Below are 12,890 nucleotides of genomic sequence, written 5' to 3'. Positions count from 1 at the left end.
ATTAAACTATTTGGACAGGTATGTGGGATTCAGTAAGTAAACGACATGAAGCTTTGATGTCTTATCTTTCGATTGAGGTGCTAATCAAGAAATTTCGTTAAGCCAGCGAAAAGTTATAAACGTTTAAAATATTTCATGCCAGCGTAACGCTCTTGGTTTTGAAATTCCAATTTCACTCCTGTATAGAGAAGAAAGACGTACTTCTACGTCAAAAACAACACCTATCGTCTGTTGTGGTGGACGGCAAAAGTGTTCCGTAGTTTCGCCGTAAATCAGCCAACACGATGTCCGCCGAGAACTCCGCCCCACTGGATCTGTCCATTCGGCCATCGGAGGATCGGAACGGTAAGTGATCTATTTCAATATTTCTTCGACCGCACCTATAAATACCCCATATCGGATCAATTTCCTTCTGAACCAACTAGACAATGTTTTGTTTGAAGCTTTGTTGGTGTTGTGTTCATTCTCGACCGAAATTGCAGGGCTGGTAGCGAGTCACTGATTTTACATTTCGTTTTTTTCTTTTTCAATCTAAATATGCAGCCACAGATGTGATTTTCTCTCCGGAAAAATCGAAAAAAGCGAAGATGTTCACTCCACGAAAATCAAAAGCATATCTGGAAAACAGTGTGCAGGATTCGGTAGACAGTATTCGGAAGGAGGCCATGTCTACGAACTTCGCGTCGAAGTTCTTTGGCGTGCCGCGCACAACATTGCAATATCGACTCAGCGATAAATGCAAAAATAAAGGCTCAACTGGGCCGTATACGATTTTTACTGTCGGAGAAGAACTAGGTATTGTAACCTGGTTGAGGACTATGGAAAGGAAGGGGTTTCCAGTAACACGATCTGCTCTAGTCTACAAGATATCGTCGTACCTGGAAGATCATCCTAGGAAACACCCCTTTAAGGACAATGTTCCGGGTAAGTACTCTGTTGTTAATAATATTGTAGACTAGAGTGTAATTTTAACACGTGCGAAATATCCGATAAACAGTATTGGACAATATACATTTGCAGGGCTGGCAGCGAGTCACTTTTTAGTGACTTAGTCTCCTGGTCATTAAAAGGTCACTATTTGCAACAAAAAGCCATTAAAGTAATTTTCATAAAAAAAAGTCACTAATGTCACTAATTTTGTCATCTGTTTATGAAGAATTTTAGACAATAATGTTTCAGATGTGAGAGATTTTGTTATTTTAAAGATTAACACTGGGGTGCAGAGCTACTTGGTCACACTCATGATTCACTTTGGCATGGGGAGTTTTTTTGCGGCCGAATTGTCATAAGGCGAAGTAGGCCGTCATTGAAATTTGTACGCGTCGTTGATGATTGTTGCTAATGCATCTCACGATTTCGAATCAAAGAAAATCAGTTGGATTTGCACTGACACAGCTGGAAAAGTATCAGCATACGTTATGTATGTTAACGCGTACAGTGATACTTTTTCAAGTCAATATAAATTATCAAGACTGAGTTTTATCACTTTGAAATACAAGCTGAAAAGTCATCATTGTTGCCAAAACGAATGACGGGTGTTAAACTTTGCTATAAGAAGCAATGGTGTGGTCCGATATGAGCTCAGTTGCTTTCATATGTTAAATAAATTTTAAATAGGAATTGGGACAATATTTTGGAGTGTAGTTTTTCTAACTTATTGAAAAATTTAGCAAAACCAGGACCAATATCTGACAGATACAATGAAAAAAATGCTGATAAAGTTCCTATAGTAATCTAGGCTGTAAAATATGCTGCAAGAAGCTTACAACATGTCTTCTGAAGGAATCTGAACAAAACTTACGAATGGTAAACCAGAGATCGTTAGAAATTTCAATCCAACATTGTTCAATCATTTCGTCAGAAAGTAGTCCAATCTTTATGCTTAATTTTTTTTAGTAAAAGTAGACAAAGTAAAATAGTGGAACACCGTATTGTTCATCTCGTCTAAATCTTCAACATTGGTGATATTTTGAAACTTCTCCTTCATAATGACTCAAAATATAATCAATACCAATTATTAATATTTGTCAAAAAACTCAAACCGTTACAAATGCAAATGTGTTGTCCAATATAGTACATCAATTGTATATATAATTAAAATTTGTGTTTTCAATTTCAGGATACGGTTGGTTCCGAAGTTTTCTTAAACGTCATCCGCAACTATCGATAAGGACACCAGAGTCAGTTACCCTGGCAAGCGCTAAGGTCTCAGAAAAAAACATCCGCGAGTGGTTTCACGAAGTGAAACAATACTTGATCGATGTAGGTTTGATTGACATCCTTCATGACCCTTCACGAATATATAACGGAGATGAATCTGGATTTGTTTTGAATCCTGTTCCAAAAAAAGTTATTGCCACATCTGGCGCAAAGAATGTACCATTCGTCGAAACGGGCAGCAGCAAACAGAACATAACTGTCTTGATGACATTCTGTGCTGATGGCAGTGTCGTTCCTCCGGACGTCATACTTGCTCTGAAGAGATTGAGTAAAGAAATCGTGCAGTCGTTTCCGGCAGACTGGGGGCTGGGTACTTCTGAAAACGGATGGATGAACACGCAAAATTTTATCCTTTACGTGAAAAAAATCCTGTATCCCTATCTGATCAGGAGAGGCGTCAAGTTTCCAGTCTTGTTCTTTGTGGATGGCCACAAATCGCACACGGCACTGGAAGCTGCCGATGCTTGTAAGCGTCTTGGAATTATTTTAATTGCTCTCTACCCCAATGCAACAAGAATTCTGCAACCAGCAGACGTTGGAGCTTTTAAACCACTCAAGACTAAATGGTATCAGGTAGTCGAAAGATGGAAAATGCAGAACAAATCTGCGGCACTCACTTTGACGATGTTCGGACCGTTGTTGCAAAAAGCCATGGATTTAGCATTCACCGGCAGCACTGTCAGTAATGCGTTTGCTGCGTGTGGATTGTTTCCGTACAATCCTGATGCTGTTGACTACAGCAAATGCATCGCTGGGAGCAACATGAACAATCTTGTAGTCTCCGAACCACCGGGCAATGGTAACCAAGACAACCGTGCTACTGCAGAAGTGTGCAGCAACGACAATGATGTGCAACTAGCAAAAGGCAGTTTCCTGGTTCCATATCACCTAGCCGAGAAAGCCTTGGAAATGCTTGGAACGGAGAAACTGCAATTATATACCGAGGAATCATCGGAGAACCTTTCGCACGAAGATCAAGTACTGGCCTTCATTTGCAAAAACATACTAAACCGTCCGAATGATGAATATACTACTCCAGATGAGCCTGAAACTTCAGGAAAGACGGGTAAGAAAAAAATTACCTTTTTGAGAAAAAAAAAAACTGTCTTCGTTTTACAGTTTTTTAACCATTTTTTCGCTCAAAATCAAGTCAAGTTTCATAATATTCTAGTCATAACTGCATTGCATTTGCTATCTGGAATACCATAAAATGATTGTTTAATGTTTTTTTTTATCTCAAATGCGAACGAAAAGCCTGTTTTATTTTTATTTTTTGATGGTTGATGATGATTGAATGAAACCTAAAAGCTGTTCTATTTTTCAGATGAAAACTATACTGCCAGCGAAATGATGCAGGATAATCCGTTGTCTGGAGCTTCGGAGCATCAGTACGAAAACTTCATTGACCCAGACGGTGCCTATTTTGAAGAACTTGATTGCGAGACTGTTTCACCTGTTGCAGCTAACGGATCATGTACTGAGCAAAGCGCGCTAGTTCAAATCAAGTGTTCTGAAGTAGCAGAACTTGAACGGGAACTGGGAACGGAAGTGATGGAGCTCTCAGAAGGAGGTGGTTCACCTGATGCAGGTAGCAGTGTACCTATGACAGCGACAAAAAAATCAGATAATCCGTCTTCTACACCATCAAAATTACGTTTAGTGGACTATTTGGATACACCGGATGATCTGAAGCGCATTTCGAAGCACAGAAACTATCAAATTAAATCATTTGCAGTACTGACAGCGGATGAAAGGCTACAGGAAATTCTTCTAAAGGAAAACAAACGCAAAGAAGCCGAGAAAATAAAGCAAGAGAAGGCGGAAAAAAGAGCTCTTAAGAAGATTAAGCTAGACGAAGAAAAAGAAAACAAGAAGGAACAGAAATTGAAACGGAAGGCAGAAAAAGAAGCAGAAAAGTTGAAGAAAGCAGAAGAAAAGAGAGCAAAAGCTGAAATTAAAGAAAGAAAGAAGCAAGAAATGGGGAAGAAAAACGGTAAAGCAAGAAAATCGTTAATGAAACTTTGAAGTTTGCATTTGATAAATTAAGTTGAAATTAGAGAAAGAAAGAAGGAAGAAATGGAGAAGAAAATCGATAAAGCTAGAGAATCAATAATGAAAGTTTGCAATTCGCAATTGATAAACTGAGTTGAAATAAGAGAAATAAAGAAGCAAGAAATAGAGATTAAAATTGATAAAGCAAGAAAGCCATTCATGACAGTTTGAAGTTAATTTGAATTTACTTTGAATAAAGAAATATGTGAACATCGCTTGGAAAAATTGCCTTTATATTTTTACAGCCAATATCTCAAGGGTCGAACACAATAAAACGCACATTGGCCCCAAAGCCTTATCTAGGAAGACTAAAATGTTTGCGTCTATTTAGATATATGGTGTCTTCGGAAAAGTTTCTCCATATTATTAAGACATTTTTTGAGTGATGTAAGATTAGGGTGGTCCGCATGTTTTACGAGATCAGCATATAAACTTTTTTGCTGACACATTTGGACCTATACAATGTTATACAGCGTTTTAGAACAACCGATTTGGAGCAACTTTGCCGAAGAACCCAAATGTCAAATGATACAAACTATTGTGGAATTAAATGGTATAGTACTAAATTCAGTTTTTTAACTACTTACCAAATTGCTATCTCTTATGGTTTATGAGTTATCTTCTTCTTTATCTTTATTAACGAGATTTTTAGCCCTGGGCTAGTTCTTCTCGGGACCAACGGCTTTACTTCCCTTCCGAAAGAAGTCGTCTCTATCACTCTTATGTCATAAGTGACTATCTCGGGGATGGGATTCGATCCCAGGTCCTCGGCATGAGAGGCGTGTGTTCTAACCCCTACACAAGGTCGGATGGGATTCGATCCCAGGTCCTCGGCATGAGAGGCGTGTGTTCTAACCCCTACACAAGGTCCGTGCCCAAGTTATCATTTTTTAGGCAAATAATTTATGGTGGCCTTCATTAGTCGAATGGTTAGAGTCCGCGGCTACAAAGCAAAGCCATGCTGGAGGTGTCTGGGTTCGATTTCCAGTCGGTCCAGGATCTTTTCATAATGGAAAATTCCTTGAATTCCCTGGGCATATAGTATCATAGTATCTGCCATACGATATACGAATGCGAAAATGGCAACTTTGGCAAAGAAAGCTCTATCAGTTAATAACTGTGAAGTGCAGGCTCTGTCCTAGTGAGGACGTGATGATAAGAAGAAGAATTTAGGGTGATCCTAAAAAACCAGTTTATTCTTGATAACTTTTTATACGATATTTTCTTGCCAAAACTTTGTTCCGAGCACTTAAAACTTTCAGTAGCACAAGAAACTCTTGTTCTATCTCTTATGGTTGGAGAGTTATCAGGGATTTTCTACGAAAATATGGTTGTTTTCAAAAGCCAATATCTCTGTAAGGCGCAAACGGATTTGATTGTATGTATATTGTAAAACAATACACAAATTGCAATTTCAAACAATACATGTACAATAATATATCGTATTATTTTTCCAAAAGCTATGTGTAAGACAATATCACTATTTGTACTTTTACGATACTTAACAACCCATATTTTATACAGGGTGAACCAAGGGTTTGCTACGAGGTTCTCTTTCTTTGGTCTCTTATAAAACGATTGCGATGCTCACCCATACGAATGTGCACATCAAAAAAGTAGCTGGTGCAAATGTGGGAAAAGAACCACGGCGAACTTTGATTCAAACTTTTTTTTGTCTGTTATCTTTGGTTTGATTATCCTAAGAAACATTCAGTTTTCTGTAGCACATTATAATTTAACAGCTTTAGCTAATTTCGTTACTTTCCATGCGTTTTGTATTGTTTTCTCCCATAAGAAAAGGTGAACATCTGAAAAATATACGTGTGTGAGTGGCATTTGATACTGGAGTATAAATTATGCTCCAGATAAGGAGGCACAGTTCAACCTGTCAAATTCCATATTAAAAAAATGGGACGTCATCCCTCTGGGGTGAACCATCTTTTATACCGGTATGTAAACATTGAACAACTTTGACGTTTATCAACCGTTTGATTTGACATATTTTGGAAACTTATTTTCAGTACAATAGGGTCCTAAAATGTTTAATGAAATCTTGTTTTTATTAAATAACACGAAAGAGCATGCTACTTCAACTACTTTAGCAAATTATCACGCTCAAACCATATCATATTTAAACTTAAATTGAAAATTTAGGTCCATAAATATACCTTGACACTTTTGATCATGTTTAACGTTCGCTTAGACGAAAAAACACCACAGGGGTTGAAGTTTTAACACTGGGGTTGTTCCTGTCTGACATTTCGGAAGGGACACGGAAAACAAAATACACTCTAAATTTGAGTTTAAGCCAAGGCGTGTGACAAAATCTAAAATAAACATAAAAAAATGTTTATAGATTTTAAACAAACGAAAAACATTAAAAAATTGAGTAAACATGTGTTCTTAGCCTAAACTTAATCGTTTGGCACTAAAATTGTGACAAAGCTTTAGGACCCTATTTTCACCACGATTAACTGAAACTTAAACAACGCGCCAAAATAGTGACGCTTTATATTGAAAACAGTATTTTAGTTGTGCTTACTCAATATTCAAATCCTTGAAAATATCACGGTCAACAGGCACAATCTGGCGGCATAAATAAGCAAAAATGACACACCCAACTATCAATTTTAGCGCTATAAGCCAAGATTATTTGCTTTCTGTTGTATAGCAGTTGGATTGAAGGAGCAAACGCTGCAAAAAATGAAACCTGTCAAAAATAGAACGATTAGCGTTAATACAGCTATAACGCAAACGTTTTGCAGCTACAAATCTTAGCTGATTATATTTTGTCCTTTATCGCTTTTGCTGCCCTTATTGAGTTGTAACTCAACACCGTAAACAGCAACCTAATGTTGTGGAATGAAAGTCCCCATCATTCATCCGGCTGCTTCTATACAGTATGTTTTGTTATGCTGTCAAATATATAAATAAGAAGCGCATCGTCGTTTGTTATACAGCGCACATACAGCGCTCACATATAATAACAATATGTAGCGCAACTAGCATGTTGGATGTAAAAATTGCGTTTGACGTTTCACACACTCTTTCAGCCTAATCTGCCCATACTCGCATAACAGTCCCATAATATATAGGATATCCTATACATATGGGACTGTTATGCGAGTATGGGCAGTAATGAAGTGGTATAATAACATCTTATAGCATCATTATAAAATATTCTGTGAACCGTTTTTGATGTAGAAGAAAATGATGTGTTTTCTTTGCTTTCGATGTATACTGGCAGCAAGGGCAGCGTCGAGACTTGTGGATGCAGAGATCGTGAGTTCGATCCCAAGCGGTGGCAGGTATTCTAATTGTGTAAGGTGGGAACACTTAATTCAGGCACTTATGAATTAAGTTCCGGAAGTTGTAAAACAGCCTGAAAATAATATTTAATTGATAATACAGTGAAGCTGTATAAAAATTATTCAACAGTTGCGAAATAGTTGAAAAAAAAAGCACCTTCCGAAGATATTATACAGGCTTCTATAGCAGTCGAGATAAAGCAATGTTTGGTATGCATAAAAGCTGCCAACACAGCCTAAAAATAGCTGAGTAGGTTCGCAAAGATTTGTTAGTAAAATCATAATGCCGTATAAAGAAAGCTTCGAGAATGTTTACATCTGCCCTAAATGTTAGTTGGGACACTTCAAGAACAGCAAATCTATTCGAAATGTTGGTGTCTTGAGAGCATTTATTCTTTGGATAGTGAAGGATGAGTCCGCTGAAGACACTCACTGGTTAACCTGGAAGTTAATGCGCTATCCATAGTGCATTGCGCACGTAACAAATGCAGTCAGAAGTGCGGGATAACGGATGAAAACGCGGGATTACGTCGGATCGATTTGGTATCTTCGCTGCATATATTTAGCATAAGTGCCTTCATCGCAACACCAAGCCGATCCGACGTAATCGCAATCAGAATGCAACTAATTGAAACATATCGCGAGTGATTTGTGCGCCGTTTGGCTTGGTGACGTTCCGACTATATTTGGTTTTGAAAGTCTGCCTTTTTTTTCAATTGGCCCTTCCACCAACTAAAGCATAATGGTGACGTTTAGTTTCACACGGTATAAACAAATATGAAAATTTACCAACACATACACCAGTTTTTCTCGAATTTTTGATTGACGAAGTGAACAGTTTAGTTGCCGACAATAGTGATAGACTTGCCGATAATAGTAAAAGTGCGTGGTAACTTTGATTAAGAAATATGAATGATTTTTACAATTATACACAATGCTATCAATATCAATCAGTAACTGAAGAGTGAGAAAGTGTGTTTAAGGAATATCTTGCTAGTTTTGTTGTGTGATGCGGTATATAAAAGCAATTTCCGAAAATCCACCTGCTTAGACTGCCGAGAATACGTAAGTTCCCCTACGTCATAAATATTTTATTTTCAAGGTGCTGCAATATTCAGCTGGGATGTTGCAATACTAGTTGATGCGGTTTCATACTTATAGTGGGTAGTCTATATTAAAATATTAAAACATTTTTTGTGGCTGTCCCGAAAACCTGTTACAAAAAATAATAAATAAAAACAATTGAGGTCAATGTACCAATAGCCGCATAGCTAGGAACAAATATTCGTGTAAAATCGAAAAATAACATAAATAACGTTAGCGTCATTATTTTTACATCATCTGAAAGCTTTTTATCTTGGTTTTGTGGTAAAAATATGAAAACTACGAAAACTCATATATTTGTATTTATTATCGCTTGTGCTACTTTAGGAATACATTTACATAGGAATTTCTGTTTCTATAGTAGCAGTAGCAACACGGCGTTGACGAAATACTAATAAAAAACCGTATTTTTACAGAATTTTTATATTTTTCCTACACAGTGTGGATGGAAAGCTTTCGTTTGATGTAAAAAAAAGATCTTAATTCATCAATTACTTCCTATAATAAAAATAGTTTCTCTCAGTAGTGCTACTATAGGAACAATAGGTTTACTATAGGTACAAGGGTGCTCAAATTTTAAGCAAAACTAATTATTTCGATCATTTTTTGAACAAGATAAAGCTGTGTATCAATGGTACTTAGATAACTGGCTTCTGACCTTCATGCCAAACAATATGTTGGAATGTTGGATATATAGCAAAACGGCCGTAAAAAGCCACTAGTGCGACTATAGGGGACTGTCCACTAAGGGAACACCGACCCTACACAAGCAGACAAATCACAGAACATAAACTTACGTTTGTTATGTTACCAATAGTACTTTTATGGAGAACGTCACTAGTTGAGCCCTACGGGATGACGAGGTTTCTTATTAAATTTTTGAGTCCTAAATCATTCCCGTAAATACTAGTGTTTAAATTAGCTTTATTGCTTTTAGTCGACAGTGGTACAAGTTCTGTCGTCATAGCTGATTTTTTGTCAAGGATTCCATCTCCTACAGGGCACCCTCATAATGAATCGACCCTTTTGACATTAACAAGTTGATGTCTGGTGTCGGAAAGCAATATAATGCACAAATTTATCAAGTCCTAATTTTGCCTTCTTTCGGGCTATTTGAACACGTTACGAATCATGTGCTTTCTTGAAGCATTTATTTTTTATACCTTTGTAAGGTTCCAGTCAATTTGACTTAGGGCCTTTTACAAATTATTTAGTGATTAAACGCAAATGGACCAACATTCAATAATTAACATTTAAGCTAACAAAAAAACAACCTTCCCCAACGAAGAACGAATTTTTTGTGGATGATTGCAAAGCATCCACAAAAAATTCGTAGCGCTGCATGACGGTAAGACCTTGAAGAAAATGATAAAATCCTAACCTAACTAGTCTACGCAACCTCGAACAAATCATCTTCCACAAGGAACATCGAATGTTGCTTTTAATCCTATCGAAACTCAAAATCACTGCAAAAATTACGGAATACTTTGTCTTGCAGCACCTTCTTCTTCTTTCTGGCGTTACGTCCCCACTGGGACAGAGCCTGCTTCTCAGCTTAGCCAATGACCATTTTTGCATGCGTTTATCGTGTGGCAGGTACGATGATACTTTATGCCCTGGGAAGTCGAGAAAATTTCCAACCCGGAAAAGATCCTCGACCGGTGGGATTCGAACTCACGACCATCAGCTTGGTCTTGCTGAATAGCTGCGCGTTTACCGCTACGGCTATCTGGGCCTTGCAACACCATTGGTGCCAGATCAACCAAGACTGCGGTCACCATCAATCATGATGGAAAATATCTAACCCTACTTAATTCTAAGCCTAACCTAGAATCGATCGCGTCTTCAATCCCTGTGTTACATATAATACACAACGTAGGTTTTTATGTTGGGCGCCATGTTCGAAGCTTCGTCGTAACACCAAGCAAACGTCGCCAGATATGCAGCAAGGAACATTTTGCTCCCAGAAGAAGAAGCCAACCTCGCAAAGCGAACACCAACAATCGGATCACCAGAATGGAACGGCTTCCGGTGTCCCAACGAGAACAACTGCTCCAAGTGGACTAAGTGCAGCATACACTACAAATCAGCTGTACACAGACGTCGCCAATGAGGCATTCTGTTTCCCTCATGCACAGGAAGCAAGAAGCTCGAGCAGGTTTTTCCAGCAGAACAGAACGCAGAATTCACAACCGGTTTATAAGTGGCCTTTTGAGTATGCCGGTCAGCCAAATACCATCCTGCTGGGTTTGCTCCTAAACATGATAACAACATACGCTATAACGGAAGTAGTTGACGAAACAACACTGCTGAGGGCCACAACTATTGAAAGGCAGTGCCCTCCAATGGTATAGTCACTGCTACATGCACCTGCGTGACTGGTGCGATTTCAAACTGGAAATAAAGAGAGAGTTCTTGCCACCGAATTGCTCCGAGATCGTGAAGCAGGATCTCTACTTCCGGTTTCAAGAACCGAACGAGCCATTCGCCAACTTCTATCGGGACTTAGTTGCCGCATTTGAAATCGTGGAACCGCCGTTGCCCGAGTCGGAGAAATTGTTTATATTAACATCCCATCTCAACGCTGAATTCACGCGGATTGCTTCAGCCGCTCGAATCTCAACAGTAAAGGAACTGGTAGCAGTGTGCCGAGACTTCGCAGTATCCCGATCCTACTGCATGCGCAAAAGATATCTGGCACCACCACGACCAACCTGTAGTAGAGCGGAGAATCCAACGTTCAATCGGTCAACTCGTCCGAGCAACCATTCGCACGACAACAAGTGAACGCGATGTCAAGAGAGCTAAAAGAACAGATCGAGGAGGTGCATCCTGCTGCCATTCTGGAGCAAGAAGAAGCACGACAACAGCTGGCCATTAAATGGGAAGAGGCAACGATAGAATCGGAGGAAGTGAACGCCATCCGAATGCAAGTAACGTGGCCCAGAAATCATGAAGCACCGCAAGAAGCACAGAACTTTGGCAATCGGTCAATACGAACGGCATCAGTCACGTGTTGGCAGTGCGATAACCAAGGGCACACATATCCCACGTGTCCCAACCCTAAGACATTCTATTCTGCTACAGTTGCGGCAATAAAGGAGCTACTACGCGAAACTGTCAGACCTATGCCTCTAGGATGACGCAACTGCACAGAAAAAAATCCGTTCTCGTATCCGTGAACAGCTGGCGTGAACTCGTCAACAAGCAAAAATACACCGTGAACTAGATCATGTACCGTTTTGACTCGAAATCCGGACACTTAAGCACCGGGTTAATTTCAAGCACCATTTTTATAATTTATTACATATTTTTATTTGATTTCCTGTGGTCGATCGTGAAGTTAAATGTATATTCAATGAAAGGGTGTAATAAAAATAGCGAATTATTATGCAGAAAAAGTTTGAATATGCAAAAATATGAGAGGTGTCTTGATTCGAAATCCGGACATTATTAATAGGTTGCTTCGAATTCCGGACACTTTTGCTTCGAATTCCGGACACTTCTTATCACATATTTTTAACAAAATTCAACACACCAACTCTAAATTTCATAATTATGAACAGATTATTATATGTTATCACAAAAGTCTCAAGTCTGAAACAACGCTGAAGCTGCTAGAAAGGTTCAGAAAGTTTTGGCAAAATTGCTTCACTCACCTTATGCTTGCGCCTGGATTCACAATGCATCACCCCACCTTTAGTTTGATTAATTGTAACACTCTTGCACCAGACACTAATGTAACACTATTTCTCCTTTATAATATTCAAAACTTACTGTTCGTTGAATAGCAAGAAACGACAGCTTCATCAGGATTAAGCTTAATTTTCTTCAAATATTCGTGTGCGTCCGGCTTTTGAAGCAGTTAAATGATTTGCTTCTTAATCCGGACACGGAGAATTTATCTCATTTAACCATTAATTCGAGCTTTTTCGGTTAATTCAACTTCACAGCAATAGGACACAATAGTTGGCTCTTCATTTGAAACGTAAATTGGTACAATAACACTGTTTTCAATTCAATTTGAATCGAATCTTCCTTCAACGGTAACTGGAAAGTGGAGTCTGACAAGGACTGAAATGTGGGGACTATCGAAACGCATTTTGTTTTTTATTTTTATTTTTAACATACCAGCCTACTGCGAAACATTAACAACTATGACATGCAATTAAAGTTAAAGAACAGTGTTGTAAATGAATATCATAG

General features: G+C 38.5%; 1 protein-coding gene across 1 annotated transcript; it reads left to right on the top strand.

Moving 5' to 3' along the window:
* The first annotated feature begins 220 nt into the window (after positions 1 to 220).
* Positions 221 to 4,497, top strand: LOC110679408. Its single transcript, XM_021853910.1, has 4 exons — positions 221 to 345; positions 544 to 924; positions 2,120 to 3,286; positions 3,545 to 4,497. The coding sequence occupies exons 1-4, from the start codon at positions 285 to 287 to the stop codon at positions 4,243 to 4,245; spliced, it is 2,310 nt and encodes a 769-aa protein (XP_021709602.1). The 5' UTR covers positions 221 to 284; the 3' UTR covers positions 4,246 to 4,497.
* The last annotated feature ends 8,393 nt before the right edge of the window (positions 4,498 to 12,890 follow it).

The sequence above is a fragment of the Aedes aegypti genome, chromosome 3 (genome assembly GCF_002204515.2).
Source record: "Aedes aegypti strain LVP_AGWG chromosome 3, AaegL5.0 Primary Assembly, whole genome shotgun sequence".
NCBI lineage: Eukaryota > Metazoa > Arthropoda > Insecta > Diptera > Culicidae > Aedes > Aedes aegypti.
This window is presented reverse-complemented; position numbering and strand designations above follow the sequence as displayed.

Bases quoted from the DNA above. Each gene is read 5' to 3' on its own strand.
- LOC110679408 (XM_021853910.1), top strand. From the start codon at position 285: ATGTCCGCCGAGAACTCCGCCCCACTGGATCTGTCCATTCGGCCATCG. The intron at 346-543 runs GTAAGTGATCTA...CTAAATATGCAG, and splicing joins GCCATCGGAGGATCGGAACG to CCACAGATGTGATTTTCTCT. The intron at 3,287-3,544 runs GTAAGAAAAAAA...TCTATTTTTCAG, and splicing joins TGAAACTTCAGGAAAGACGG to ATGAAAACTATACTGCCAGC.